The following is a 15,910-nucleotide window of genomic DNA, read 5'->3' as shown; positions in this document are numbered from 1 at the left end:
ACTCAGTGGTTAAGAGTACTGGCTGCTCTCCCAGAGGACCTAAGTTCAGTTTTCAGAACCCACATGGTGACTCACAACTATCTGTAACCCCAGCTCTGGGGGAATCTGTCGCCCTTTCCGGTATTCTATGGGCACCCACGTACATGTTCACAGATACACGCATATGCATAATTTACAATTTCCTTAATCAGAACAGCACAAATACCTGAGACTGTGGGGTGCGAGGCAGAGAAGCAAAATGTTGTCACAATTCTATTCCAAAGTATTTTCAACTTAGGATTTGTGATCCAATGTCAATCACTGCTGAAGGGGACCTACATTTTCTGGGACTTACAGGATAGGGTCCAGGACCTAGACAAAGAGGTAGAGTCCAGCATACCAGCTGGGACCCAGCAGAGATCACCTCTCCAGGAAAAGCAAGGCTGAAGAGACAGGCTCCATGAGGGGAGCCCTGGGACAGCACCAGCAGCATCTGGAAGCTCTGCAGAGCATTTTCTACGTGGAACTGGCCACAGAAAATAAAGCAAATCAAAGGTGATGCTGTGTTGGGGTGAGTGGTACCCCCAAAGGTATGTTTTCACCCTAGATCTAAGAACCTACAAATGTGATCTCGCGTGGGAAAAGGGGCTTTACAGACAGACCTAAGGATCTCCACAGGAGGTCAGCCTGGATTATCAGGCTGGCTCTATTTGTAGAGATGAGGTTATTTTGTTAAAATACTGACTACACAGTAAAAAGACAACAGGGCCATGTGAGAGAGAGAGAGGCGGAGACTAGAGTGACCAGGCACACCTAAGGGACAACTGTGCTCCCGGGAGCTGGAGGAGGGTTAGGAAAAAGTCTCTTCTAGGGATTTATTGGGACAGTGACCCCAAGACACTTTTGATTCAGACGTCTGGTCTTCAGAACTACATGAGGATAAACTTCTGTTATCTCTGTGGTTATAGCAGTTGGTTAAGGAAGGCTGAGGACCTAGCACTTGCAGTATATTTAATTTCAGGAAACTATACAAAGAAATAGAGTATATAGTTTAGATCAAAATGGATTTTTTATGGATGTATTACTCCTTTATATATATTTTTAAAGGACAGATGACATCAGGGGAAAGCCTCAATATCTGTAGCAAGTGTCCAGCATGAATGAAAAACTAAGCTGACCGTGCTCTGTGTCTGGCTCACTGCTAAGGTAGAAGACCTTTAGGAACCGTCAGGGAATGAGAGAAGCGACTCAGAAAGACAAGGGAAGATTATAGACACTCCAAGGGAAGAGAAATAGCCGAAGCAATAAAAAAACATGAACAAATGACCCTCAATGGTTTACAGAAAAAAAAAGAAAAACAAACAGAAAGAAAAGGAATACACACTTTATAACATGGCAGAAATGTAAAAGATTATGCCTACCTAACATTCTCCAAGAGATAGAGAATCTCCCACTAGTGTGAGTTCAGAGCAATCTAATCGGAAGGCAGTGTGACAGAACCCAGCAGAACTTAAAGTGCACTTGACCTTCCTCCTCTGAATTCCCTTTGTGACTCTCTCCTGAAGAAACAGACCCCCTTACACGCACATCTCAGCAAGCTGTTCACATCAGCCACGTCTGTAAAGGTCCAGAACTGGGGAAATCTGGAGCACAGTAACAGGGCTTTCAACTCCGAGTGTTTCTAATCAGTAACAGGGGCCGTGATGCATGTCCATTCATATGCACATGTAACAGCAGTTAATGAAAGAAGAGGCCACGCATTCTACAGAGAGGAAGGCTTTGGAGGGAGAAGAGGGAAAGGGGACCCCTCCTTGATGATGATATCATAATCTCAAAAAACCCGAGTGACAGAAGGGTGTCCCCGAGGTGCTTCAGAGCAGAGCGGGGACCATAGCTAGGTCAGGGAGAATTTACCTGCATCTCTACAAAGAGCAGTCATGTGTGTGTGTTCATCATGAGCACGAATGCACATGTGCCCCACCTTCTCCTGGGCCACAGGAGTGAGAGAATGAAGCAAGGGAGGGGCAGGTGTACTCTTCTTCTCAGGTGTCAGGGGCGTTCATAAGACAACAGAGATTTCTTTCCCTGCTTGATTTTCTCCCGACCCTCCACTCCTTCCTTCCTTTTCGGAGAGGGCTGTAGCCCTACAGCCCAGGCTGACCTTGAACTCATGCCGATCCCCGGTCTCAGCTTCCTGAGACTATAGGCATGTTTTACACCTTTAGAATACAGATAAAGGGGAGCCATAGTATATGTTAGATCTAAATTTTGTTGTCTTTTTAAATTTTTTTTCAAATGTTAATTTTTGTGTGTGGGTGTTTCAACTGTATGTATATCTGAATGTATGTCATAGTGTGCCTGATGCCCATAGAGGCCAGAAGACATGAGAGTAGCCAATACTTCAGCCCCATGTATGTATGTATGTATGTATGTATGTATGTATGTATGTTTGTATGTATTTTTTAAGTAATGCTAGTCTGGAGAGATGGTTCAGTGGCTATGAGCACTGACTGCTCTTCCATAGAGGATCCAGGTTCGGTGCCCACACGGCAGTTCCGAACCGTCTTTAACTCCAGTTCCAGGGAATCTGACTCATTCCCTCTTTAGGCTTCCTCAGGTACCAGGCATGCACACAGTACATATACATATATGCAGGCAACACACACACGAATAGATGGATGGATGGATGGATGAATAAATAAATATTAAAAAATATAGTAACCCCAGCCAACTAAAGGAAATGTAGAACTGAAGTAATAAAGCTACACACAACTCAACAGACAATCACTGTTAGCCGCCAGGCATAGTTCCTTCCAGTCCTCTTTCAAGTGTCTTTTTCCCCCTCGAAGAGCTGAAGTTATGCCCCTGTTAAATCCATTGTAAAAGTTTATGGTCTGGCTTCAGATTGGGGTTTTTAACTACAGAGAAAACAGTCTGCTTGATAAAAACCAATGATGTCCGTTGCTATGGGAATTCTGGAAAATAAATTTCAGCTCAAACTACACCCTGCTAATGTATCGACCAGAAAGAAGGAGAAGCATTTGGACTCACTTACAAGAGCAGCCAAGAAAGTCTCCAATGGAGAAGGAAAACACATGAGTCTAGTGAAGTTTGAGGTGGCCAACAACACTGCCCTGTCAGTCAACTGCGGTCTCTTAGCAACTGTGTCAGTGGAGTGGGGCGGGCATCTGGGAGTCGGGGCCTGGGTAGATTGTTTCTCCCTTCATAGACAGTTCAGCAGCCAAAGGCCTGTCTGTCTCCCTCAGTGTGAGAGTCATGACTGCAGGATGGTGCGAGGCCAGGAAAAAGCACACTTTCCCTCCAGCAGAGATGCCCCAGAGAGCACACTGCAGCACTTCAGGTGAGCCAGGTCCTTGGCACTAGGATGAGTCCTGAGGACCCCTTCTGTATCGGAGTCAGCCCATCTGGATGTCAGTGGGGAACATCAGAGCATGGGCCATTTCTGGCATTGGAACTATGATATTTGAAGAAATAGCAGCATGTGTCAACTCAACTCTGACCAGCCTACAGCCAACAGCATTTAAAAGGCAAGACTGGGGATGCTGCAGAGATGGCTCAGTAGTTAAGAGCACTTGCTGTTCTTCCAGAGGACCTGGGTTCGATTCCCCACACCCATGTCAAGCAGTTCACAACCGTCTGTAACTCCAGAGCCAAGGAATCTGATACCAGCAGGCACCTGTACATCTGTGACATATACACAAACAGGTGCACATATATTCTCATAAATAAAATTAAAATTTAAAGCATATTAAAAAATAAAATTATAATGGTGTGCATAGCTTGTTTGTTTGTTTATAAAGGCAAGACTAGGAAGGACACAGTGCAGAGGTGACCCCAGACAGAGAAAGCAGAAAGCAGACAAGCATGCTGTATGAAACAGGCCTCTTCCTACTCCAGGAAGAGCTTGGCTACAGCATGGTATCTGGTTTCAAACCCCAACCCTGCCATGCATTTGCACAAACATAGCTCCTTTCTCTGTCTGTAAAATGGGTATCAGTGTTCCCATCTCAAAAGGTCTGGCAGGAGCTATGTAAGATAAACTGTGGCAAATACTCAGCACAGAGCCCAGCTTGGCAGGAACTTGGGCACAGTGACTATCACCCCCACCAGCATCATGGGTCTCTCCCTGGGCTGAAGATTATTCTAAACACACGTGTTGGTCCGGTCCCCCTCTCTTTAAAGACTAGTCTCTATTAAACACAGAGTTCCTGGAGTGCACAGTATTGGGTGTTTTCTACAGCATCCTGGTGACAGCTATGTATGCTGAGGACAAACAACACAAATCAGAAAGTGGCAAAGGTACAGACCTCCATGTCACTTAGAGACACGGGATGTTGGGTTCACGCTGCAAGGCTTCCATGAAGTTCAGGAAACCCTGCGTTAGATTAGACCAGTGGTTCTCAACCTACCCAATGCTGTGACCATTTGATATATCTCCTCATGCTGCAGTGACCCCCAACCATAAAATCATTTTTGTTGCTACTTCTTAATTGTAATTTTGCTACTTTTATAAATTATAATGTAAATATCTGTGTTTTCTGATGGTCTTAGGTGACCCCTGGGAAAGGGTCATTCAACCCCAAGAAGACACAACCCACAGGTTGAGAATCACTGGAATAGCCAGTGATGGGTTCACTGAATGGTTGCAACACCTCTGAACATAGTGATGCACACCTTTGGTCCCAGTGCTTGAGAGACAGAGGCAGGTGGCTCTCTTTGAGTTTGAGGTCAGCTTGATCTACATACTAAGTTCTGGGACAGCTAGAGCCACATAGTGAATGAAACCCTGTCTCAATACAGTAGAATAGAATAGAATAGAATAGAATAGAATAGAATAGAATAGAATAGAATAGAGTAGAGTAGAGTAGAGTAGAGTAGAGTAGAGTAGAGTAGAGTAGAGTAGAGTAGAGGAGAATAGAGGAGAAGAGAAGAGAAGAGAAGAGAAGAGAAGAGAAGAGAAGAGAAGAGAAGAGAAGAGAAGAGAAGAGTAGAGTAGAATAGAATAGAATAGAATAGAATAGAATAGAATAGAATAGAATAGAATAGAATAGAATAGAATAGAAAAGGATATACCAATTACTTTATCCCAAAGGATAAAAACCTGTACCTGGGCACTTGATCATTTTCTATGCTTAGATAAGGATCACACATTTTTATTTTGAAATATAATTTAGTATATCGAGCAATAGATAATCGAACATTTCAGTAGCCATCTCTGTGAAATGACAACTGTCAACATTTGTCATAGTTTGCTCTGTTTTACAAGATAAGGTCTCAGTATTGTGTTCACAATCTTCCTGCCTCAGCCTCACAAATATTTACAGGCAGGTGCCACCATGTCCAGAAACATACATTGACATCAAGTTCTTAAAATAACCTGGAAGGTAACATCGAAGTCTGTTTTCCTCTCTGTCCCTGCATTTCTTTCTTGCTCAGGGTCCCAGTCAGTGCTATGGAGTTGGTCTCTGTTCACCTGCTTGTACTTTTGATTGGCCGAAGTTGTGTTATTTACATTTATTTTAATAGAAAAAAACTGAAACAGAATCATGGGAAATACATGAAGTAAAAGTGTGTGTCTGTATGTGTCTGTGTGAGTGTATGTGTCTCTGTATGTATTTTTGTGTTTGTGTGTGAATGTGGGGGTTGTCTGTGGGGGGACATTTGTGTGTTCAGGGGTGCTTGTGTGAATGGAGGATCTTCTGGTCCCAGGGAGCTGCACACAAGCTGATGGACTTGCTCACATGATTAGGACCAGCCCACCCTAGTCAGAGGTACAGCCTGCAGGAGAGGGAGGTTGCCCTGAAATCACACCTATCCATAGCTACAAAGCACTACACTCCAGGGGCTTACCTGGGTCCAGGTGGGTGAAAGAGCCCACCACAAAGTCCAGGGTCGAGACAGCCAGCAGGAGCAGCAGCAGCAGCTGGAGGCGGATAATCCACTTGACACCTGCCAGGTTGATGCCCAGCAAAGCCAGAAGCACAGCAACTGAAATTCCACGCACTGCCCAGATGTCCCCAAGTCCCAGCAGATCTGAGATGGACTCCGCAAAGCCGGTGATGTACATAGCACCTGCAACACACTGCCGGGCAATCCCCGGTGGGGAGAGCCAGCAACAGAGAGGCATCAGCAGCAGACCCGCCTGCTCACGGACACACACACACACACACACACACACACACACACGCGCGCGCACGCACCAGCACTGTGGGAGGAGTGAGCAGGTGATACCTCCACTGTCTGGGAGGAAGCATCAGGTCTAACCTGCTCTTCCACAGGGGGACCTGACTAAGGCCCCATTTCACATCCACATCTTGAACAAGAGAGGAATGAGCCCTGGGTTGAGAGCTGTCAGTGGTAAACAGGGCATAATGATTATGGGATGTTGGGTCAGGATTTGGCCTTCTCTGCCTGCACTATTCAAGAACTAAATGTTTACAAGAAACCAGTGCACACAGGGCTCTGTCCTCAGAGCCACCGAAGCACACTCCCACAAACATTTAAACGCCAATACTTTTAACGAGAGTGCATGTATAGACGTATGTGGGAATGAGTGTGTGTATATGTGAGTGTGGGTGTATGCGAGTGTGTATGTGTGTGTGAGTATGTGTATGTGTGAATGAGTGTGTGAGTGCATGTATATGTGTAAATAAGTGTATGTATGTGAGTGTGTAGGTAAGTGTGTTTGTGTATATGTGTGTGAATGAGTATAAATGTGTGAGTGTATGTGTTTGTGTATATATGTGTGTGAATGAGTGTCTGTGGATGTGTGTGTGAATGGATGTATGTGTGTATATGACTATGCATAAATGACTGTGGATATGTGAGTATGTGTGTGAGTGAGTGTGAGTATATATATATATATATATATATATGTGAGTGTGTGTTAATGACTATGGATATGTGAGTATGTGTATGTGTGTGTTGAGTGTGTATATGTATGTAAGAGTGTGTGTATGTGTGTGTGAATGAGTGTGTGAGTGTGTGTATGTGTGTGAGTGTGTGTATATGTGTGAGTGTGTGTTAATGACTGTGGTATGTATGTGTATGTGTGTGTTGAGTGTGTGTGTGTGAGTGTGTATATATGTGTGCATGTGTGTATATATGTGAGTGTGTGTTAATGATTATGGGTATGTGAGTATATGTGTGTTAAGTGTGTGTGTGTGAGTGTGTGTGTGAGTATGTGTGTATGAATGAGTGTGTGAGTGTGTGTGTGTGTATGTCTACCTCTTTCTTGAAACAGGGTCTCTCAGTGGCCTAGAATGCTAGGCTGACTAACTTATAGTAGCCCCATGGATCCTCTCACTTTGGCCTCTCTAGCATACACCACCATCCCTTGTTGGCACTGGGTCTGGGGATCAAACTCATGTCCCCAGCCTTGCAGAGCAAACACTTTATTGAGTAAACTGTCTTCCCAGCTTGTAAATCTGGTGATTTGGTTTGGTTTGTATCATTTGCTTTTGGTTCTTTAAGACAGGGACTAACACTGTAGCCCAGACTGATCCAGATCTCACTATATATCCCAAATTAGCTTCAAACTCACAGTAATCCTCCTGCCTCAGCCTTCTGATTGCTGGAATTATATACATGAACCACAATTCTTGGCAGTATTTTTTTAATTAGTTAGCTGCCAACACTTATGTTATCCGATGGCACACACCTCTAATCCCCGTACTCAGGGGGCAGAAGCAGGAGGCTAACTGAAAGCCAAGGCCAGCCTAGTCTACATAGGCCACCCAGCGATATATAGCATGAGCCTGTCTCAAGCACATACTTAATATAAAATTTAGAACTAAAATAAGAAAGAGTGAGAGGCACACCTTTTCAATGTGATGTGTGACAAAGGTGACCACAGGCTACCCAGGTGGCATCAGAGCCTCATTCATCATTCTCTACTGGTCGAATTGGCAGTAAATATCCCACACTGACTAAAGTTACATGCTAACTTAGACCGATTTCTTCCAGCTATATAGCAGATACAGAAATAACTCCTGCCTGGTAAGCAGACAGCCCAAAGGATTAGAATTCCCAGTCCTATGAGACAGTAGCTAGTCTGATATCTAACCCAGCTAACCTGTCTTTCCCTTGGCTCATTAAAGTGCCCAACTGTGAGTGTCCCTCTGGCCTCACTCAGCGCTCTGGAACACCTTAATGGCTACACTCATTCATACACTGTGTGCTTGCTACGTGATTATCTTATAATTGCCTAGGGTCATAATTTTGCATTTTTAGAAATATTTGAAAGGCAGGCCCAAACAAATAGTGAAGAGTGATGTGAACTGGGTCTGGTGGTTCACACTGTAATGCCAGCACTTAGGAGGTAGAGGCAAATTGATCTCTGTGAGTTCAAGGTCAACATGGCCTACAGAGCCACACAGTGAGACTCTGTTTTTAAAAAGAAATTTTTTTTAAAGTGTCATGTGGGGCCAACAAGATGGCTCATCAGGTAAAGACACTTGCCACCAAACCTAATGACCAAAGCACTTATCACCAAGCCTGATGACCAAGGCCCTTGTCATGGAGCCTAATGACCTGAGTGTGAGTTCCAGGACTCACAGGTTTGAAGGAGAGAGTCAAGTCCTGCAAGTTGTTCTTTGGTTTCCACATGCACACCCACACACATACATGCATACACACATGAGCACCCACACATATACATGTATACACACATGAGCATCCTCACATATACATGCATACACATATGCACACCCACACATGTACATGCATATATACATACATACCCACACACATACGTGCATACACACATGTATACCCACAATATACATATGCACATATGCACATACAATACATGCATACATATATGCACACCCTCACTGATAGTAAATGCATACACACACCCACACACATATACATGCATACACACACTCCACACATTCATGCATACACAAATGCACAATAAACAAACCTAATAGAATTCTAATGGCAGGAGCAAAACTTTGCACAATCATCATCGTCTGTCACCTTTCCTCAGCTTGGCCACCTCCCTGAGCCCCAGGCTCTGCTGGTCAGTGCAGGCCTGCCCTTGCCATTATTGCAGGGACAAATACAGCTCAAGTTTATTCAAGTTCTTCCTTTTCCATGAACTCGTTCTTACCCACCCCCTCCCAGTCTCTCAGTAAGCGTTCCACTTACCCAAAGTGCTATATGATTATCGGGGTCCAGATTCTATTATTGTTTCATGGTTATAAATTTGTCTCCTGCAGCAAGAATACAAATACCCTTTAAAAACAAAATATTTGGGGTAGAAAGCCAGCTCAGTGGATAGAGCACAAGGAGGCCCAAGTGAGAAGGCTAATAATGTTCAGAACCCAAGGGAAAAAGCTGGCCGGGTGTCAATGCTAGTGGTCAATGCTAATCCTAGCACTCCATTAGGAGGCACACAGAGTGGTGGCGCACGCCTTTAATCCCAGCACTTGGGAGGCAGAGGCAGGCAAATTTCTGAATTCGAGGCCAGCCTGGTCTACAAAGTGAGTTCCAGGACAGCCAGGGCTACACAGAGAAACCCTGTCTGATAAAAAACCAAAAACCCAACCCCCCCCCCCCAAAAAAAGGAGGCACACAGAGGGAGCTCCAGGAATTCCTAGCCAGAATTAGTGAATTCAGCAAGAAGCTCCCAGCCTCAAAAAATAAAGAGTAATGGAAGGAAAAACCAGTGTCAAGCTCAGGCCTTTGCATACATGCATGCACACACGCACCTATACACAGGGGAACACGTAATCACACAGGCACACGAATCACAAATACAAGCTAAAAAACTTAATGTTTGTGTCCTGTCTTCAATATCTTCCATTTGCAACGCATGATGCACATATGCCGACTTTCAAAGTCAATGTCTGTCTGTGGCCTACATTACTACTGTATCGTCTCTCTCACTCTAACTCAGATAAAGCTGGCTGAGCAGCCCTGACAAAAGGACACATTTGTGGGACGCCCAACTTGCCAGCAAGTAAGATGCCACAACAGGATCCTTCTGCACACGTTTATTGGGAGAGCTTGATTGCAGAGGCGAAGAGACCCCAAGCCCAGAACTGGTGCTGCTTATATAGGCCTAGGAGAGGCGTGTCTCACACCCGGATTGGTTGTGCTTGGGTTATGCTTACCACCTCATTTGCATGCCTACATCTGATTGGTTAACTTGTCTCTCATCTGATTGGTTAATTTTGGTTAATTCTCAAAACCTCATCTTGGCAAAAGAACTTTACTGCCTAGGTATGTGTGATGGCCAGTGGTGGCCAGCGCCACTCTGCAACGGCACATGTGGCTTCCCACACACATTATCAACCTCTTGCTGCTTAGTAAGGAAGGAGGAAGTCTGAGTCCCTGTGAACACAGAGAAGCATAGGGACTCCCACCCCACCCCCAAGCCAGGGTTCTGTAGAGGAACAGAAGCAGTGGATGTGTGCGCAATTACAAAGTGGATGTCATGGGTTGGCTTGCACAGTCAGAGGCTAGATAGTCCTGTGATGGTCATTTACAAGCTGGAAAACCAGACAAAGGCATGGCAGCTAAGTCTAAGCTGATGAGGAACAAAGATGCAGCACCAATCTAAAGCCAAAGGTCTGGCAGCTCCCAAGAGGTCACTGGAGTGGGTCTGCATTGAAAGGCTGCCAAAGCTGCTGTTCATGGGCGGTGGTGTAGCACTCATGCACCTGCTGAGGAAGACTTCATCATCCCCTCGGACTTCCTCTGAAATCTGATCCTTGGCCTACCAGACTGTGGCACCCACATCCACAGCTCTTGGTCCCTCTCATGTTCCCCCTCATAGACACAGCAAGAAGTGGGCTTTACTTCCTCTGTATCCAACCAACTTGATAGGTAAGGTTAACTATCAAGTTAGAGATGAGGGCACTTGTCTAAAAGCCCAGCACTAAGAAGGTAGAGACAGTAGGGTCATGAATTCAAGGGTAGCTTGGATGACTTGACAACATTCAGATAGACTAGACGATACAGTGAGGTCCTGAGTGCAGAGAGGGAAGAGCTCACACACCATCAGAGATTATGGCATTGCCTTTACATTTCTAACAGGTAGACACACCCATCTCCATGGAACCAGAATGCCTGGGTACATTAGGGGTGTACCATCAAAAGTACCTTGCACCCTGTTGCCAAGTGAGCCCATCTCACTTGAAAAGTACAACCTGTACATGAGCCCCCATAGGCAAGAAGTATATTCCCTTCCAGCTACATCCGGCTTGGGACAGCTGACACGGGGCGGGTCTGAGCCCCAGGCCTTCCTGGAGCAAGCCAGCTGTCCTAAGGCTGAGAAGTTGCTCTTCCTTGGAAAGCATTACTGAGTTTCTGTAAACATTCCCAGAGCTCATTAGGGTTGCAAAGTGTTTTCATTACCTTCTGACATTTATAACAAGGGGCTTTTTCTCTTTTTTTAACCGTTCTCAACATGGAAACCTCTGACACTCCCTGCCACATAAGGTGGGGTGGCCACCATTATAGAGGGAAGAGGCTGTTTTCCCAGGACAGAACATCCAGCCCAGGGTGTTTGTTTTGAATGAATCTGCTCAGGAGACCTGGTTGGAAGCTGGGTGTTCCTCCCCTCCACACCCTCTGTCAGGCTCAAATCCTAATCTCGGCTATAATAGGCAGCCAGTGTGAATTTTGCTCACTCCCACATCCAAGTGAGGAGCCCAAAGAGGCCCCTCAGATGGGCACGGATGGGTGGAACAGGGACATAGGAGGGTTTCTAGCTGGCCTTGGCCATAGTCTGGTCCCATAGAGTAAGTGACTAGGCAGGCCTCAGAACTGAGGCAGTGAGGTTTGTATAAAGGCGTGTGTGTGTATATGTATGGTGTGTATAGGACATAGCAAGGTTTTTTTTTTTAAAGTTTTTGTTGTTTCATGTGGAACTTTTTATCAATTTTATTAATTTTAATTTTAGAGGATGGGTACTTTGCTTGTGTGCATGTCTATGCACCACTTGGGCAACTGGTGCCCATGCAGGCCAAAAGAGTGGGGAGTCAGATCCCCTGACCACCCTGTGGGTGCTAGGAATCAAATCTAGGTCTTTTGGGAAAGCAGTCGGTGTTCTTTCTTAACTGCTGAGCCTACATGGCAAGATTTTAAAGTCCTGATTCTAATCAGACATTAGAGGTTTTAGGCCTGTAATTCTAGCACTTGAGAGGCTGAGGCAGGAGGCTCACCATGAGTTCAAGGTCAGCATAAGCTACAGAGAAAAAAAGACACAAAGTTGAGTGGGTAAGGAACAGGGGTGAATCTGGGAAGAGTTGGGGTGTGATCAAAACACACTGGATGAAATTCCCAAAGAACTAATAATAGTAGTTTTAAAATATAGAGGCTGTAGATAGCTCAGTGGTTAATAGTATGTATTGCACATTACAGAGGACTCCAACAATGTATTAACTCCAGTTCCAGGAATCCAACGCCCTCTACTGGCCTCCATGGGCCCCGCTCTCATGTGCTCAATCCCTCACCAAAATCATCACATGGACATGATTAAACATAAAACAATACCCAGGCATTGGCCCACACCTTTAATTCCAGGACTCAGGAGGTGGAGACAGACACATCTCTGTAAGTTCAAGACCAGCATGGTCTACACAGTGAGTTCTAAGCCAACCAGGGCTACATAGTGAGACTCTGTCTCCAAAAAACATTGGGTGTTTGATATGTGACATGAACTGAGAAAGAAGACTATGGAGGTGGAAGGCCACAGGAAGGGGACAGGGAGGTGGAGCAGGGAGGTGGAGGAGTGGAAGAGCTGATAAAAACAAATCTCATGGGGAAAAGCACACAGGGCTGGAGGGATGGCTCTACAGCTAAGAGCACTGGCTGTTCTTCCAGAGGACCTGCATTCAACTCCCACCATCCACATGCCAACTCAAGCCTGACTGTAACTCCAGTTCCAGGGCTTCTGACATCTGAAAAAGGCACACATGCAGGAGAAACACCAGCGAACATAAAATAAAAATAAATTATATATTTAAAAAAAGAAGAAACCCTAATAATATTTCTCTATAAAGATTAAATAAAAGTTGTGGATAAACCTATCTTGATTGACCAAGAAGAGAGGTGAATTCAAATGATTTGAAGTAAGGAATGAAAGAAGTGCTACTACTGCCAGACTTAAAGAAATAAAGAGGAGAACAGGGGACAGTTAATATATCCGTACTTCAGAGAGTCAGGATAAAGTGGATAATTATGGAGAGGGACACAGCCTACCAACATTACACAAAACAGGAAATCAGGACACTCCTGTGCAGGGAGAGAATATGCTAATAATCAGAAAATGTAAACAAGTGCAACCAAGAAACCCAGGACCAGATGGTGGCACTGATGTGTTCTACTTAGCATTTATAGAGTTAATGCTAACTGTTTATACACTCTTCCAAAGACTAGAAGAGAGGGGAACCCCCACCCCCACCCCCACCAAGTAAGTCCTCATAGCAGTGTTAATGCCACACCAAAACCAGACAGAGGCATCTCATGGAAGCTGCAGGCCAGCATCCCTGGGAAGTGTATGCCAATATCCTCTCAGCAAAGTTGGAGCAGATGGAACCCAGAAACCAATGTAAGAACCACAGGGTAAGGCCCCTGACAAGAGACTCCACCCAAAGGAGCTAAGACAGCCAAGGACCCATCAGCACCGACTACAGGGACTGCCGACAGAGGCCCAGGCCCTGAAACTTCTCAGCCATGGCCACCTGTGCTGGGCAAACCTTGTGAAGATGCTTCCTGCTAGCCAGTCCAGCTAACAATAGCTGAGAGACCCCGCATCCTCTCCTCACTTAGGGTGCTCAGCCCCTGTCTTCATTTGTCTGCCCAGAGAGTATAGAAAGTGAGGTTGTCCACATGACCAGCCTGCAGCCACTGTGGCTACAGGAAGGAGCAGAAAGCATCTTCCTCCCCACAACCCATAGGATGGCGAAGCAGGCTGGTGATGACTGTAAGCCATCTGAAAATGGCAGTCACGGGGCAGCGTATGTATCAAACTATTTTGGATCTTGTAAATTTTGCATTGATTAAACGTTTTTCCTCATGTGAAAATCTAGCTTCAAAAAGGCTTCAAAATCTGAAAGTCAGTGGGGTTTGTTGTTTGTTTGCTGTTTTTCCTGTTTTGTTTTGGTTTTTTTGAGACAGGGTTTCTCTGTGTAGCCCTGGCTGTCCTGGAACTCACTCTGTAGACCAGGCTGGCCTTGAACTCAGAAATCTGCCTGCTTCTGCCTCCCGAGTGCTGGGATTAAAGATATCCCACTGCCCGGCTGCTCTTTTGTCTGTTGTGTGAGAGCTTTGGTTTCCTTTGGTTGGGTTTGGTTTGGTTGGGCTAGGTTGAGTTGGGTTGAGTTGGTTGTGTTGTGTTGGGCTGGATTGGGTTTGGTTGGGTTAGGTTGGGCTGAGCTGAGCTGGGCTGGTTTGTTTTGTTTGGGCTGGGCTGGGCTGGGCTGGGCTGGGTTGGGTTTGGTAGGGGTTTTCTCTTGTTTTTTGTTTGATATGGTTTTCTTTTTTAGAGACAGGGTCTTACTATTTTGCCTGGCTGACCTAATAGTCACAACCCTCCTGCTTTAACCTCCCAGATGCTAGGATTATAAGCATAGGTCACCACGTCCAGCTTCAAAATATGAAAATTGTAAGCAATGCTCAATGTGATCAATGCTCAAAAGGTTTTGGATTTTTGGAGCATTATGGATTTTGAGTTTTTAAATTATCATACTTCCAAATCTTTCTCCAATAAAAACAACTGCCTTGCCAGGTGGTGGTGGCACACACCTTTAGTCCTAGCACTTGGGAGGCAAGAGGCAGGCAGATCTCTGAGCTCAAGGCCAGCCTGGTCCACAAAGTGAGTTTAAGGACAGCAAGGGCTATAGACAAACCCTGTCTCGAAAAAATAACACAAAACCAAAAAGCAACTGTCTTTTCCAAGCAAGTAATGAAGTGCCTCCCATGCACCTGTCCTACTCACAGCATGCACACCCTCACATATGCACACACACCCATACTCGCACACACACCCATACTCACACACTCACACATACTCTCACATATGCACACACTCTTACACACACACACACACACACACACACACACACACACGTTCAGATACTCATGCACACCCTCACACATGCATACACACTCACCCATCCTCAAACTCACACACACACACACACACACTCACACATTCACCACACACTCATGCCCTCAGCTCTGTGCTGTTAAAGAGTACGATGTGTTTATGCTGATCCTGTGTCTCTGCTGCCTGCCTACAATAGAACGTAACAAAGGCCCACCCACCCCCCTTTTTTTCTTTTTTAATTGTTTTTCAACCACCCACTACCCTTTGTTTCTCCATAAAACCCTCTTTGGTCCAAGCCATAGTTATAAAAGCTACTTCCTACCATTCCCATGTTGTCTTCGCAGCATCAAATCTCATCCCCATGTCTCAGCTAAATGAACTCTAGTTGAGCCTTGGAAGTTCCCCTCGCCTGCTGGTTTTCTATCTGGCTTTGTCCACTGCAGTGTGGGCTCCTCATTGGATTGCAGCTCAGTCTAAGTATCCACACGGGGGACCTGTGGCCTGCTTAAGGCCACCAAAGCCATTGGACCTGCCAGAGCCTCACTGCCACAGGAGAGACCTCTGGCAGAGGCGCGATGTCCACCCACAGTGCAAAGCTGCCTGCCATGCACACCTCTCCAAGAAAAGCTGTTAGACCCTGGCCCTGGTCACCCTAGGAAGTCAAGAGGCAGAGATGGGAGGAGACAGAAGCTCTGGAGTTCAGGATTGGTGGTGCAAGCTCCAGCTCAGAGCCCAGTGTGGTCCTCTGTCAAGCGGAGCCCTTGTTTTCACCCATGTGCCGTCTTCCCCCATTCCTCCCCCAGACAAATGAGGAAGTGAAGAGAGACACTGGCAAATGAACAGGTA

At 45.6% G+C, this 15,910-nt stretch overlaps 1 protein-coding gene across 11 annotated transcripts in view; it reads right to left on the bottom strand.

Moving 5' to 3' along the window:
* Positions 1 to 15,910, bottom strand: part of Slc12a8 (solute carrier family 12 (potassium/chloride transporters), member 8) — a 146,811-nt gene that overhangs the window by 107,174 nt on the left and 23,727 nt on the right. For 10 of the 11 annotated variants that reach the window (NM_001370999.1, XM_030248992.1, XM_006521825.4 and 7 more), the window contains one exon: positions 5,851 to 6,082. In NM_001370999.1, the coding sequence (NP_001357928.1) occupies positions 5,851 to 6,082 (232 nt within the window). Of the gene's footprint in view, positions 1 to 5,850; positions 6,083 to 9,153; positions 9,219 to 15,910 lie in introns of all 11 variants that reach the window. The other variant, XM_006521827.2, reaches the window with a different exon arrangement.

The sequence above is a fragment of the Mus musculus genome, chromosome 16, assembly GCF_000001635.26.
Source record: "Mus musculus strain C57BL/6J chromosome 16, GRCm38.p6 C57BL/6J".
Classification (NCBI taxonomy): domain Eukaryota; kingdom Metazoa; phylum Chordata; class Mammalia; order Rodentia; family Muridae; genus Mus; species Mus musculus.
This window is presented reverse-complemented; position numbering and strand designations above follow the sequence as displayed.